This window comes from Orbicella franksi, chromosome 14, assembly GCF_964199315.1.
Source record: "Orbicella franksi chromosome 14, jaOrbFran1.1, whole genome shotgun sequence".
NCBI classification, from domain to species: domain Eukaryota; kingdom Metazoa; phylum Cnidaria; class Anthozoa; order Scleractinia; family Merulinidae; genus Orbicella; species Orbicella franksi.
Genome location: NC_138158.1, coordinates 868,142 through 884,888, shown reverse-complemented (window position 1 = coordinate 884,888; position 16,747 = coordinate 868,142). Strand labels below are relative to the sequence as shown.

The window sequence follows — 16,747 nt, the reverse complement described above, 5'->3', positions numbered from 1 at the left end:
TGTGTACCAGATCAGTGTTGTCAGACACTGTATCGGTATCGCAGAGGCCGTGGATTTGAATCATGGTCAAGCCTGAACTGCCAACATGTGCCTTGAATCATAGTTCTAGCTATGTCCTTTTTATACTTTTTCAATCACTAGTATTAACTGGTACCCCCACATTAGTATGGAATTGCTAACCCAACCTATAAGATCTTGACACTCAATAAAGTTTCATCATCATCATCATCATCATCATCATCATTGTCATCGTCATATGATATTTCATATGAAATGCTATATTCGTGTAGCGCGAATTGATCTGCAGTGGAAATCTCCGCATTCCAATTGGCCATGAAGCGAAAATTTTTCTATACTGTTGCAAAAATCAATCACCATCTAACAGGCTACCAAGACAAAAGTCATAACGCCAGGCAAAGCAATCCTTTCAATGTCATCGAACTATTTTGGGGTCTGCCATTACCCTACATTGCTTTTCAAGGCTTGTGACTTGAATTTTCTCAGCCTATGTCCTTTTTTAAGTTTTACATTAAAATGACACATTTTGAATACTATAACTCTAACGGTAGGAGATGTACGAGAAAGAATATATTTCTTCCTTGATTTGCCTTCGGCATCGTTCCTTTAGGTGGAGCTGCAACGAAAAAGATATCTATATGTTACTGAACTAGCTTGTTCGCTCCTTACTAGGGTGATTGGTCGAGTCTAGCCAGTAGTAATCCCAGTCAGCCAATTTTAGGGCACGCGAGGTTTCAACAACATTAACTCGATTAGTAGAAGATTTCTTAGCAACAGTACTCTCGGTTAGGAACTAAAAGAACCCTTAGTTATTGAACGAACCGTTGAAATTAATTTTTGTTCCAACTTTTTGTATGTAAGGAAATATACCTGTCATAAATGGGGTTAACTACAGCATCACCAACATCAGCAGCACCGTACAATGGATTTTCATTCTCTTGTTCTAGGTAAGGTTTCTCCTTATTTTGGTCCTCCGTGTCTTGAACTTCAGTGTACAGGTCGTTTCCTTCTGAAAAACTCGGCTTGTTTGTGTTCGCGATAACTAAGTCACTGTGAAATAAGCAAAGAAGTGTAATTTAACACACGGTACCGTGCAGTAGCGCTGTGTAAGTCGCGCTGTTACTTTTGACAGGTGCATTTCAAATAACCCTTAAGTGATAGAAAATAACAGTTTATGGCAAGAGGACAAACCTGTCATAAATGGGGTTTGAACCTGCATCATCAGCGGTGGCAGCCTCGTACAATGGGTTTTCATCCTTTTGTTCCATGTAAGGTCCAACTCTTTCCTTCTCTGCTTCATGAACCTCAGTGTACAAAAGATTTTCTTCTGGAAAACTCGGGTCGTTTGCGTTAGCGATAACCAAGTCACTGTAAAATACATAAGCGAGTAACCTATTAATTTACGTTGCGTAGTATCACTGCATACAGTATTTTGACGATCCTGACATACTTAAATGAAGAGGACCAGTATGTAACGCAGTACTCGCCAATTTTTTTTAACAAAACATTTGGCTCCAATCATGTTTGACTGGACATGATCTGTCTCCAACATCGGAAGGAGTAATGAACATTAAGCCAGAACCTGTTGGGAAGGTTAACGATACAACACGATCAAAACATCTTTTAAATTAACAGAATAATATTTTAGGCGGTGGCGGATTTGATTAGCACTCGTAATTCTTACCGGTCATAATACAGATTTTCAGCTGAAATGGGTGATTCGTCTTTTGACCTGGAATTAAAAGCAAACAAATAGATGTCGAAGACATCGATGGCGCAAAAGAGAAGATGATGAATACAGTTGAATAAGCGTTCTAAATAAGCAACTGCTTTTGATTTGGTACAAACTAAATATGTTTATTTTAAGTTCATTTTATTTTATTTTGTTTCATTGATAAAAGAAATTCTTATAAGATTAAATTTGGAAATACGGTTAACAATAAAGATTAGCGAAAAAACTGAGCAACGACGTTTCGGTGTCATCCTGGCACCATTTTCAAGTTAAAAAATATTTGTGCGAAAAGTAAACTAATTTATACCAATGGTAGAGGTGCGAAATTGAATAAATTAAGATTAAGATAGCTATTCAATGTTCATGAATAAGTACTCAGATTCTCTTGTGAACTCCACCATCACCCGTTTCGTTAATTCAGTGATGTCACCAGACACAAGATCGACGCCTCCAACAGAGAATATCTACCGCATTGTCCTGCCTTTTAAAGACCAGAAATCAGCGGACATAGTAAAGAAACATCTCTCGGACTTGAGTAATAAACTTGATCACAAACTACAGCCGGTGTTCAGAGGCCGTAAAATTGGCGATGATCTCAAAGTACAAGAGCCAAAACCACCTTTGATCAATCAACAGTGCGTTGTTTATAACTATATATGTGATCTGTGTGATGCAGAATACGTCGGTTACACTAGCCGTCATCTTTACAAGCGCATTGAGGAACACCGATTTACCGCCATCGGAAAACACCTTCAAAATGAACACCGAGTTGATACAGTTGCTGACCTGGCTAACAACTTTAAGATCCTAAAGAAATGTCATGGAAAGTTCGATTGCTTGATCCACGAAATGTTGTGGATTCGCAAGAAGAAACCGAGCCTTAACACGCAGTCAAACTCCATTCGCGCAAAAGTATTTGTTTAGGCTTTGAACAGACACTGAACTCATTACCAGTGTTTGACACCTCATTGAAATGAACATGAAAATTGAATAGCTATCTTAATCTTAATTTATTCAATTTCGCACCTCTGCCATTGGTATAAATTAGTTTACTTTTCGCACAAATATTTTTTAACTTGAAAATGGTGCCAGAATGACACCGAAACGTCGTTGCTCAGTTTTTTCGCTAATCTTTATTGATAAAAGAAATGCAGTTTTAATGATTTGTCTGATTTTTTTACATCAAGCGTTCGAAATTGTCCACCTCTGGAAGTCATGTTTTTAAATGTAATTAAGCGTATCAGTACCTCGCTGAAAAAATTATTTTACTCGGCTTTGCATCTTTTTTCGTCCTCTTTCTGCGTGAAAATAAAGAAAAAGAAACCGTTGATAAAAATACATTTAAAAACAACGTAAAGCTTCCTGCGCAGTTTCAAGGGGTCCCTCAAGCTGTTTTTTTAGGCCAAACATAGCAGACATAACTTAGAATGCTGATTAAATATCTCTTTTTATCTGACAAACCAGATACGGGAGAGAATCCAATGCAAAACTGAATGACGCGAAGTCGCAAACTTGCTTGCTGGATGTAGGGACTGTACTATGGATAACTCGTATAAACCAGAAGTGCAAAAAAATACATTATACTTCTGATTTCGTGAACCTTTGGAACTTCAAGCGTCATATTCATTGAAATCGAATCATGATTGCACAGGATTGGCAGCTGAAGGGTCAATTATTGACTTGCATTTGATCTTTTTTGGGTAACTTTCGTGAATTAAATGTATCAAAAAATAATAGATCTATTTCTCCATGTCATGCTCTTTTACCTTCTGCAGTAGAAGAATACAGCTATAAACCCAGCTACTAGGAAAGTAACTACCATTACAGGAACGACCACAGTTACCACACTGAAGCCTGTTTGAGGAAGATTATAAAAAAAAAAAATTATCAATCAGTATCTAAAATCGTGAAGATAACGTGCGACCAAAGTTTTTCGAACAGTGTTAAGCGATACGGAGAAAGGTGTAACTTCTCGTAAGGGTTAACAGTACGAAACTACATTAGAGCCAGCTAGCTAGGCGACTTAAAAAATACAGCCAGTTTCGAGACCTTGTTACTCTGCGGTGTTTTTTCGTAATTATTGTTTGTGATTATTTAAAAATTGTTACAATTCAGACTAAATTTAGTTAAGTTCTTAGTTGATTTTTAACGAAATGATCTGAAAAAGATCATTTTCATCAGGATATTCATCGCCAAATTGTAAAAGAGGGACTAAACGCATTTTTATTAAACACAACAAACGTTTCTATAAACATATCATTTTGGTCCATCACCTTTTCTTGGTGGCTGCTTTCTTTCATCTTTTGATCCACCTTTCCTTGACGGTTCGTCTATTGTTGATGTCAGCTCTCTGGCAGACGTTGTCTTTTCTAGTGTACGCAATGTTGCACGTGTAAAGGGAGACGATACTGTCACATTCGGGCTTTTTGTAGTCGTGACACTGGGTGCTGGTTTGGAGAAAAAATTGTAACCGCAGTTGAACCTCTTAATAAACGGAAACCAAAGGGGCAGATCTGAATCTCCTTATTATAGAGATGGCTATTTTAGAGAGGTAGGGATTATATGATTTGGGGTCATTCTGGTTTCGTTTAGACTAAGTTCTTAAGTTGACTGGCCATAATGTAGAGGTGTCCTTATTATGGCGTCCGTAAGGACAGGCTTACCTGTACATTTAAAATAACACATCCATGAATTGTCAGGACAGACAAACAGTCAGGGGAGATCCTCAATGAACGTTAAATGTCAAGGGTTAACCCAACATGTAATACCGATGATACTGTATAAGTTAATAATTTTACCTGATTTTTTAACACTGTAGTAAGAAGCGCTGAAGCCGGTGTAAGAGTCAGTCTTGTCTGATTTGAATATAACAAACATCCGGTTTGAGGAGGAGTAGATTCCTTCTTTAGGGGGAGGATTACTTCCGTAAAACACTCCTAACGTTTCCCTTGTCGCAATCTCTCCATCATACACGTATAACACGTCCGTGTTACTTTCGTTTTGTAAATTAAAGCTTGAAAATATTAAGTGAACTCGTTGCGTCACATTAACTGTGATCCTCCAGGAGCAGTACTGACCATCCGGGTATTTTCCTGGGTAGTTCGGGGACTGGAAAGTGCCATTCACCTTGGTTAAGGTTTCATTACATCCTAGAAAAGATTGCCATGATTTAACCGGAATCAAATTTATCCTGGTATCAAACAATTATCAGTTCGTATTCTACTTGAACCATTAATTTTAACTGCAGCCTGGTTGACATATGTGTTACAGTTTTGCAGTAGAACACTTCCTCATGGCTTCGTTCAAAGCCAGGGATCAACCTTCTCAGGTTGGTTGAATTTGTTGAGATTTTCATGCTACTCAGTTTAGTAAAAACCGTTGCTTGTTATTTGGATTGTAAACACTAAAACCGTCATAACTCGTTAAGGTACTTAACAAAACCGACACATACGTCAATAGTTAGATGGATGTTTTCTCACCTTGGTAGTAACAGTAGTAAATTGTGGGGTGCGTTTCCCCAGCGTCGTAAGGATACGCCCCTTTTCCTTCATCATTGTTACTCCAGTGTTCTGTGTTATAATGAATCCACTCCACACTAGTTACCGCCCACTTCACCATCTGGCATTTTTTTGAGGCATAGGTCAGTAGGAAAAACGGAGATTTAGAGGGGAGGAGGACAGGTTCATTTCTATCTCCGCCTGTTGCACAACAAAATCGAATCAGTGTGTTCTTATTATACTCGCCATCAGGAAGGGTTCCATCTTTATCATTAGCATTGGAAATAAGGTCGTCTTCGTCATCCCAGAAGACAGAACCTGACATCAGACCTTTCGGACACCGTCCCTTTTGATACATGTAGATACAGTACTGACCTGCGGGAAAGTAGGATATTTTGATTCTTTAGAAGAACAATCATATTTAATTGTTTGGTCGATTTTTTTTTTTTTTTTGGACATTTATGAGACTACGTTTAATATCAATGCGTATAAACGTTATCATGCATCCATGCCCTGCGACATACCTTTTTTATAATTACCCAAACAAATAAAAGATTAAGAACACAACCAGCGGTTCTAAGAACGGAAGAGGTGCAGATTAACACAAAGGAATGAAAATAGAGGTTTTAAGGCGTAGATCAACCGCGCTTGCTTGCATCATCGGACGTAAGACAAGATCCTTAAGTCAATTTTCTGACCTAAAGGTTTTGTGCCTCATAGATTTAAGACTGACATTATAAAGATACTATTGTAACTCTTATTAATTAAAGTGAAGTAACAAGTCACACGGGTTGCATTGCAAAATAGGACGGTTGACACAGCTTAGTTACTTTTCAGTCGCTGAAGTTTAATTAATTCCCGTTCCCCTTCTTCGGAGAAAAAGAGAGAAGGAGAAAAGGGGTAATGCTTGAAACTTGAAACTTCCAAAAACCCAATGGGGAATCAACTCAGTTAATAATTCATTATTCCCTGATGTTTGATTCTTCCTCTTGTCGATTCAGCATGGCATTTTTTTTCACTGCTTTTTTTGTGCAACTAAATCAGCCTATTACAAATTAACCTGGAAATGCTTTTCGGTGTTATTAATTCGTGATCTTTTCGATACTAACCTCGTGGCCAGTCGGGTCGGTTATCATCATCAGCCGTAGATGTCTTAATACAGAACGATCTTTTAATTTTCCGGCTACCTACGTCTCCGTCGAGGTGAAATTCCGCTGATTTTCCGTTGTTTGAAAAAAGATCTTCTGTGTCCTGAAGCCTCCATCCCTCCTCCCACTGAAAGCCATCTGACAAAGGACAGCCAGAAGCAGGTTTGGGTATCCCGTATGTTTCGGCCGGCCAACGAACTGAGGCTTTAAAAAATTGAACAAAGTTATTCAATTTTGTGGAGAAACGTTAATTTAGGATTGATATCCAGCATAGAACTAAGTCAATCAATCAATCAATCAGTCAATCAATCAATCAATCATTTATTTCCACACGTTTCGTCGAGGAGCTAAGAACTCGTTCAAAATACGAACGTGTATAAATGAGAACTATAGTAATGACAACTAATAATATTATTCTTTATTATATGGCTATGTCTCACAAGGACTGGGAACTACCGAATTCACGAATTTGATTGGCTGAAATCGATATTGAGCGCGGTCTAGATTTTCCTATCTAGACCAGCATCTAGACCGGTTTCATTTTGCGTTGAAAAAGTAGCAAACTAAAATACAAAAATGTTCACCGTTTTCTTTTATTTTCTTCTCAATCATTTATGGAAGTGCCAAAAAGCCCGATGACAACAAAAAACAAAAGTAAAGAGGACGAGCAAATTTCGGCAAGTTTAAGTTGAGCTCATTTCCGTTTGCAAGCAAAATGTCAGCAAACCAGTTACATTGAACGACTTGAAGTTTTCTTCTTGTACTCACGACCTCGGTCAAGATTCTCCCATACAGACCGACTTAGCTCGGTTAATAAGAGCTAAGTTCTAAGTATTATTCTATTCTAGGTAATAATGTTAAGTCTAGCTTTTCAGCTTCCATGATGCTGACTAATAATTATATATTTCACTTTTATAATGATTAGGATTCCATGGATGTAGAGTATAAAAAAAAACACATCAAACTCTTTAATCATTTGAGATATCCATTCAAAATGTTCGACGAACAGTTTGCATGATACCACACAAAAGCTTTATATTAAATATTTCTTATAATTAATTCACGGAGAATTGACAGTACTCTTTCAAGAGTCAAATTACCCAATTACACGAATTGTATCTATCAGCCTAATCGAAATTTTTGCCGAATTATTTTAGCTGTTAGAATAAATCACCATTGTAGGACTCAGCAACAATCATTCTTTGTTCCGAATTGGGACTTAGTCGGGATCTTCGTCGTCACGGAATAAGCTTGGTTACACCACTCGGCGATATCTCCCTCGCGTGCTTTTCAAAGTCGATATCACCTATAAAGCTCTAGCTTCCTTTAAATCTTACCTGAAGTACGTAAGCTTCGGGCAAAAGTTGTCAGAATTAAGGCTCGCCACCATAACATCTCAAAAGTGCTGAAATCGGGACAATATCTCAATACATGTATTGAAAAGAAGTCTGACTATAACGCTACTCATAGCAAGCTGAAACGGGACGACTGCCTTGATTTGTATGACGCAAGTTGGTATGTGTGTTAATTTGGCTTGTCACGCACTCCTTCTTCTACGTGGGGAGGGAGGGAGGAGTTGAAGGGAAGTGCGCGACGAGCCTAATGAATGTCTACACAGGAAGCTACGTTATGTGCCATCCGAGTGAAAATCCGTGATGCATTTCTACCTATATCATCTTCTATTAGGCCCACAACATCAACAAAAATTATCCAAGTCCAAAATCTTTACGGCTAGGTCTTTTCCAAACTCTATTCAGTTGTTTCACCCGCTCACCAAACTGAAGAGAAACAGGAGGCTACGTTATGTCTCATCCGATCAGCTGACTGATCAATGTGAAACTAAGGAATATAGTGAAAACCAGTGATGAATTTTTACCTACATCATCTGCTCACAGATGGCGTGGTTTTAAGGACCACAACATTCGATATTCGTTATACTTTCAGGTACTTGTCAAATGGTCTTATGTAGTCCATAACATCCGATTTCTTGACTAAATTGTAAGAATAGCCGGGTTTTACGAGAGGAAATACTGAAACTCAAATTAGATTTCCTAACAAGCGTAAGTTTAACATAGATTTCTAAAGATTATTATTACATCAACGCTACTTGTCGCACCACTGGGCGAAGATAGCATGGACATTAACATTAACGAGCATAGTATGGACATAAGCATTCTCCTTTTCGTTTGTTAACCAACTGCAGCTCTTTCAAGTACGCCTTGCCTAACCCAGTGGGTGGACATTATAAGAGGAGGTTTTAATGATTTCTTACTCACAAAATGAGAGCCCACGGGTTTTTCTTCCATTCTAAAAAAATGAAATGAAATGAAAGACAAAAATTTGTAATTACTAATGTGACCCTGATTAGTTTTGTACAAGTTAAGAACAGTATTATTTCATGAGAAAACGTTTATCGTAAAAGACCTGCGGCACTAATCTTCTCATGTTGTATTTTTCTGTGTTTTAGCAACTCTTGGCTGGTGTTTTACCTCCAGTTTATCATCAGCAGAATCAAGTTATAGTAAATTAACTTACCGGTCAACTCTGCGACCTATAAAATTCGAACAAATAGAAACAGTTAACGTCCGTGTTCTTATTTAAATTATGCCAACTCGCATAGAACAAGTCATTTCAAATGGCTATCGTAAAAGGGATTGCTTGCAATATTTTAAAATTGTCGAAAGGAGTTAGACTTTGCGAACGAGTTTTCTATGAGAGAACAGCATAGGACAGTACTCACATGCATCACCTTTTTTAACACTTTTTTACCTTTTTCAATTTTTGTTAAGATTCTCTAATTTATGTCCATTTTGAGCCCCGCAAAAGTGCCAAATTACTGAGCAATATCTAAAATAAGGAACAATAAAGGCCTTATAATGTTTGCATTTCACATCTGTCGGTACTATTTTTCGATAACCATTTGAAATGACATAGAACAAGTCATTTCAAATGGTTATCGTTAAAGGGTTTCCTTGCAATAATTTTTAAATTTCTCAAAGCGGTTAGACTCCGTGTACGTGTTTTCTATGAGGGAATTAATTACATAAAATTGTCAAAGAAGCGTAGCCAAGTCGACTATCGCTGACAGAAAGTTCACTTTAAAGAGTAACGGTCAGAATCTCGTAATAGTGCAATTTTCAACACTTACGTTTGTGGCTCTTGACGACTGAGTTAATTATAGAAGCTGTTAAGAGCAAGGCTAGAACTCCTATCACTGGTCCATATATAGCGTCTTTGTTGATCTTAGTCTCTTTGTTCCTTAAAGCTGTTAGAAATACATTTCCGTTCAAAACATAGCACCTAATTCTATTCTCAAGGGAAAAATTCTAAATTGGTTTCGTTTCCTAGTTCGGATTGATCAAAGATGTTTTACACATTAGGTAAGTTCATACTAGGGCCCAAGTAGGCCTTAAGTACGATAAAAACTCAAGTGAACTTGAGACTGGCGGTGCTAACTTTTAAAGATAAGCGTTCATACTAAATTGCAAAGTATGCTACTTGCGGAATCGCTTGTCAATCAAACTACGCGGTAAAACCCGCCAAAGCAAATGTAGTCAAGACACTCAAAGCTTCATTATGCCGCGACCTCGAAACGTTCGAATAGCGTCCCTTATTTTGATTTTTGCTTTCCTACTTTTGCGACAGCGGTCTTTCATGCTTCAACAAATGTATTGCTTCGCTTTAATGGAGGAAGCCTTTAGAATTAGCCGGCGAAACCGTCGGATGTTGCTTATTTATATGGCAGGGCACTCACAACAACAAAGACCACAACTGAAAAGAAGAGCTTGGGTTTGGCCTAGACCACAGAACTGGTTTCGCCTTCTTATAGCTAATCCAGCACTGCATTTTCTTTGGAAGGAACATTTTCGTATCACTCACGCAACATTTGAATACCTATGTGACGTAATAAGAGCAGATATACAAAAACAACACACGCGGATGCGAGTGCCAATTAGTGTAGAAGAAAGAGTTGGTTTAGCATTATGGCGACTTGCAACCGGCAACAGTTATAGAAGCTGTGGGTTACAATTTGGATACGGAAAGTCAACAGCGAAATGCATTTGTAGTGAATTCGAGCGCGCTCTTCTTCGTAGGAAGGATCAATTCATAAAATTTCCCTTGACAAGGCAGGAAATTACAGAAAAGGTTGACGAGTTCGAAGAGATGTATGGCATACCTCAAATTGTCGGAGCCATAGATGGTTGCCACATAGAGATAAATGCTCCACCACGAAATCACGAGGATTACTATAATCGTAAGCAGCATTATAGTGTGAACCTTCAAGCTATAGTTGATTCTAACCTGAAATTCATCCATGCTACCGTTGGTTATCCAGGCAGCATACACGATGCTCGCGTCCTTAGACTAAGTGGACTATACGATTTGGCACAAAATGAGCAAATTCTTGCTGGCCCGACGAGGAATATAAATGGAGTAGAAATCGGCCCTCTTCTCGCTGGAGACAGTGCATATCCCCTTACCAGCTGGCTCATGAAACCTTACTCAGACAGGGGGCACTTAACTCCTCAACAAAAAAAATTCAACAAAAAATTCAGTGCCCTACGATGCGTAGTCGAGCGTGCATTTGGCATGTTAAAATCACGGTGGCGAATTGTTATGAAAAAAATTGAGCAGAAAACGACAACCCTTACGAAAACTGTTGTTGCGTCATGTGTTTTGCATAACATTTGCATTGAGAGAGGTGATCTATATGATGATGGCTGCGACTCCGATGATGACTCAGACGATGAAGATGAAGGCAGACTTCTATTTGAAACTGGCAACGATGTGAGAGATGCTTTAAAAGACTTTGTGCGGGATAACTTGTAACAGTACATTTTCCAACTGCAGGTTTTATTTGTTAACGAATGCTATGTGTAGCACCAAAATGTCATATAAACATATAAACTTGCCGATACAGGCAACAACAAAACAGCAGAACAGTAACAAATATATATATAATTAGAATTAATACAACTGTCTCCTTTTTAGAACATCAAATATGTGCACTGATTTACTTTGACACCAAATCTTTGAAAATGTCCTTAAACCCTGCGAGAATTGCATTTGTTTGTTCCAACTGATTCCTCTGTGATTCCCGAAGCATTTCTGTGGAACGTTCAAATCGTATGTTATCTTGCTCTATGCTTCGTTCCATAAGTTGTAGAAAACTTGTCTGCCACTCAGACGTCGCTGTTTGCTCATCACGTGTCTTCTTTCCTTTGCTGCCAGATTTCGCTGGCTTATCAGTTGCCTTTCGTTTCACTCCTTCATTGGGCGTCGCAGTTTCGAATTCATTTTCCATGTTTTCTGTGTCGGCCACGCTTCCTTGTGGAGAGAGTGATGTGCTGCTGCCTTCTTCGAAGGCAAACGTGGAAGAGCCTTCGAGTGCCATTTTGGATGGGTCAACGCTATCGCGATGACCCATCACGTCGTCGAAAAAGTCGAAGTATGGAAACCCCTCTTTGATTTTCTTAAACCCCACTTCGCCGGTCGACTGAGAGCGTTGCTTTAAAAGCTTATACTCGTACTCGAGATTTTGCTGGCGTTTCTTTACCTGCGGCAAAGTTCTTTCGCTGTCAGGACAGCTTTCCTTGTATGCGATAAAAATTTCATTCCATATCTTAATCCTTTCTTTGTTGGACGCACTGCGTAGCTTGCTGTACCGTGGCCCCCATACTGCCAGCATCTCACGAGTTTCGTCTTCTGTCCAGTCAGACGCCTTTAATTTGGTCTTCTTTTTGCCTTCGGAACTTGTTTTACTGACCCGGCTTGAGTTAGCGGATGAAGTCTCAGGCCCTGGTGATGGGGTTCGCGATACTAGGGAGCTGTCGTTGCTTTGTGGTGGACTGTCGCTCGGTTGAAATGCAGCAGGACGGTAAAAGGTGTGGCTGTGTGGTGGGAAATGAAAGAGTTGTCCACTGCGGAAAGGCGTTTGTGGCTGGTTAATCGTTACGGGTACTGCTCCGGCAAATCTTTGGTTTAAGTTGTTGCTATCGAACAGAAAGCATGCTTATGAAAACATGGCTATTAAGATTTTATTAAGAGTAAAACAGAACATTTGTTCAAAAGTCTTTAACTGGTTTAATAAATAAATGAAACTGCACTTACATGAGGCTTAAGTCCACGGAATCGTCGTCCTCTAATCGGTATTGTTGCTGAGCGAAGAAGCGAGGCCGGCTTGCGTTGTAATCCATGCTTTTTGCTTCGCCAAGGTTTGCGTGCACTAGCTTTTCCCGCCGTTTAGTTGATTGACGTGTTATCGCTTTCGCGTGTTTTGATAGTGCCTAAGAACGCATTCGAGAACAGCAAAACTAGACTTAAGAGCGCACTTCGGCTCCTTTGAAAGTACGCCGTTTCTAAGGTTACAAAGTAAGGTACTTGAACTAAAATAAACCCCGTTCACATTCCAAGTAGACCTTGGGCGTACTTAAGGCCTACTTACGTACGTAGTATGAACTCGCCTATTATATTCCTCAAACTTTAGAGATTTTGAAGATATGTGCGATGCCTCAACACATAAATGCCAGTGTTGCCTTGATGCACGTTTCATCTATTTTTCACTTGATGTTGGGATGAAAGGTGTATAATTTCATAAAGACAATCTAAACACTAGAAACGTCAAAGGGTACTAGGCCCACAACATCAACAAAAATAATCCAAGGCTAAAATCTTTACGGCTATGTCTTTTACAAACTCTATTCAGTAGTTTCACACAGTTCACCAAACTGAAGAGAAACTAAATAACTAATGAAAGCTTTTAGGTCACCAATTACAATTGAGATAACTGTATACAGGATTTGTGTGTAATTACCTGTTTTCTGAGTTTGTTCTTTCTCTTCGTGTTTCCCACCATCCTTTGACGGCCCTTCAGTTGTTGAAGGCCTTGATGATGTCCGCGGCTGTCTATTGGATGTTGTTTCTTGCAGAGTATACATGTATGATGTTCTATGAGTGACAGGAGATGGTGACTTCACTTTGGTGGTTTGTGTACTCGTACTGGTGACCTTGGAATCTAATTCTGAGGGGAAAATCATGATATCAGAACGTTTAAACACATTTCTAAACACTGATAAAAAAAACCATTGAAACCCCCCCCCCCCCGCCCAAAAAAAAAAATTAAGAGTTATACACAGCAGAGTATATTGACAAAATTCATGTTCAGTTGTTGAATTTCAGTTGGAAATGTGATGAAGCACTGTCTCGAGTGCTTGATATATCGTTGGAGTAAAAAAAGAAACCCAAGCAGAAAATGGAGAAAAACCTGTAGGAGTTAAAATCAGATATCCAAATCAACCATCACGGTTCACAATGATTTCCTTTTATTTAAAATGATAATTTACTGTATTAATGTTACCACCTAACAAACGCTACAAACAAACGTCACTTAGTTTTAACATAAGTTGAGTTCGCTGATACAGCAACTAGAAATATAAATAGCCAAGAAGTAAAGAACTGTGGTTAACTAATATGATTTATGGTAATAATTACAGTAAGAATTTTGCAATAGATTGGATCAGTTAGCTACTTAACAACAACGACAACAACTTGATTAACGTTAACTGTCCGGGCTTAAATAGCCGAGAGCCGGTGAAACCCTCTACTAGTTGGGGACACCTAAAAGTTAACTTTTAGGAACCAGGAAGGTTGGGTAATACCCACTGCCTTAACAGCGTCGAGGACAAGCAATGAGGAAGAACCAATAGAATCGAAAAATATATGCCTCTTAGGACATAACAAATGTTGCCCCACAATACATACTGAGAAAAAATGAAAAATACGAAGAAAAATTCATTTGTTCCCAGAGTTACTGCGAGCAAGGGTGCATTCGGCCCTATGACCACTTACCTGACTTGTTAACACCATAGTAAGAAGCGTTGAAGCCAGTGTAAGATTCCGTCTGGTTGCCTGATTTAAATATTACAAACATGTGGTTTGTCGTGGAGTATATTCCTCCCCACGGGGGAGGATTACTTCCATGATACACTCCTAATACCTTCCCTGTCGCGTTCTCTCCATCATACACGTATAACGCGTCAGTGTTATTCTCGTTTTGTAAGCTAAAGTTCGTGAAGGTTAAGTGAATGTGTGGAGTTACATTGACCATGATCCTCCAGGAGCAGTACTGCCCATTCGGGTATTTTCCAGGATAGTTCGGTGACTGGAAAGTGCCATGGACTTCAGTTAGAGTTTCGTTACAGCCTGGGAACGAAAGAGAAAATATGTACGGACAATATCATCTGATGGGGAGCGATCTTTCAATTACCATGTCATGCCTAATGAGAAACAAAAACCTAAAGCAAATCATTTTATTTGTAAGAGTGCTCAGGCGTTGTGCAAAAAGTACGATTGGTGCGCCATCGAAAGTCGTAATTTATCATCGATGCACTGCATTTTTTCTTTAAGTATATGAATTCCAACAATCTTTCTTTTAACGCGTTAACACTCCGTCGATCCATCATTTCTTTGAGTTAGCGGTTTTCACTCAAAAAGTTTGCAGAACACGCTCGGGACAAGGCCGAGTCGACATCATTTTCTCGACACAGTTAAGACTTAATGTGGCTACACACATAGGTAAAGGCGAAATTTGAGCAAACTTGTGTTTTTCTCACCGCGGTAATAACAGTAATACACAGTAGGTGGTGATTTCCCAGCATCATGAGGGTATGCCCCATCGGCTTGGTCTTGGTTGTTCCAGTCTTCAGTGTCAAAATATATCCACTCCAAAGTAGCTACTGCCCACTTGACCATCTGGCATTTCGCTGACTTGTAAGCCAACAGAAAAAATGGAGATTTAGAAGGGAGAAGGATAGGATTATCTTTATCTCCATCTGTTTTACAGCAAAAATAGATCCATGTGTTCGTGTTATAGGTGCCATCTGGAAGTGTTCCGCCGAGTCTATTCGAGTTCCAAGTGTCTTCATCATCCCAGAAGACATCACCTGATGTGAAACCTGCAGGGCACTGGTACCTTTTCCTATAAATACAATATTTTCCTGCAAAGAGTATAGATAATAGTGACGATCAAAGGTAATGCGAGTTATGACTATCTTGGTGGAGAAAAGTGAATAAGATCGGAAACAACAAATTGAACCTGGAAATTAAATGAACGAAATATTTTACAAGACTAACCTTGTGGCCACGCAGGTCTGCTTCCGTCGTCGGCTATATTTTCTTTAATACAAAACGATCTTTTGACTTTCGTGTCATCTACTATCCCATCAAGGTGAAATTCCGTTGATTTAGTGCTATTTGATGGTCTACCATGAGTGGACTGCGATCTCCACCCTTCTTTCCATACAAAGCCATCTGACCGGGGACACCCAGATGCAGGTTTAGGTATCCCGTATAATCCAGCTGGCCAACGAACAGACTCTGTAAAGCAATCCCACAAACAAAGAAGATTGCAGTAGAAAAACAATTAACATTTGCAAAGTGGCAGGAGTGTTTTAGAAGCTTTCCGCTTTCACCTTTTCTAAATTTGACAAGAAACACCTCGAAAACTTTCCCTAGCTGATTGTAAAAAATACACTGCTCACAATTTTGAAGCCTTAAACTACAAAACGTAAACTGACACTCACGCAAAAAATAGGAGACATTAGTTTTGTCAAGCATACAATTCCGAGGCAATCATAACACTGTGCCGTCAGCTAGTTTGCGAGCGGAGACACTTTGATCTTTCCTAGAAGAATCGGAGAAAAGGATGCGCTTTTTCTAGGAAAGCTGCTAAATGGGTGATGGGTTATTCAGGTGTTAAACGTACCGGTTAGGCTAGAACTGTAAATTTTGTTACCCTTCAGATTTCAAAAATCAAAGTGATTGCGATTAGTTCTGTCAAGTGTTCCTAGAGTAAGGTGGATTCAGCACTTCCAGCGCTCAGGTCTGTCCCTAAGCACGCAACTACCTAGGAATTTATCACGAACATTTTTACAAACAGCTAAGTAAACATTTGGTTGTGGTAAAAAAGGTTTCAACGTATCGGTCAGTGTAAAACGCAGACTGTCGACCGCGGTAAAATGCAGACTGAAGGGTAAAATGCAGACTGCCGCGGACCAGGGGTAAAATGCAGACCGCAGAATACAGATTAAAGACATTTTATCAGAATTCCATCGTTGAACGTTGACCGTAACCTGGCTAACCGGAGCGTTATTTAGGCTAACCGGAGTGATATTAAGTCCAACCGGAGTGATTAGGATAATCGGAGTTCAAACTTTCACCGCGATTAGCCTGAATAACCCTGTGTCCGGTTAGTACTCGATAATGGAAATAACACGATATATAGTACTTAAAAAGTCTGTAGTCTGCAGTCTGCATTTTAGCCTTGGTCTAGAGTATGTTTACAGTGACAGTTC

The 16,747-nt window shown here is 39.2% G+C and overlaps 1 protein-coding gene across 1 annotated transcript; it reads right to left on the bottom strand.

The window, feature by feature from the left end:
* Positions 1-800: 800 nt before the first annotated feature.
* LOC145468688 (uncharacterized) lies at positions 801-15,813 on the bottom strand (the record flags this gene model as incomplete). The annotated part of the gene is made up of 17 exons (XM_081452394.1): positions 801-1,068; positions 1,210-1,386; positions 1,703-1,750; positions 2,998-3,048; positions 3,517-3,604; positions 4,024-4,197; positions 4,549-4,899; positions 5,230-5,622; positions 6,357-6,599; positions 7,733-7,843; positions 8,931-8,946; positions 10,573-10,642; positions 11,414-12,407; positions 13,111-13,416; positions 14,244-14,597; positions 15,008-15,391; positions 15,528-15,813. Coding segments are annotated over 17 exons (4,266 nt in total), but the record flags the coding sequence as incomplete, so codon positions are not given.
* Positions 15,814-16,747: the final 934 nt, after the last annotated feature.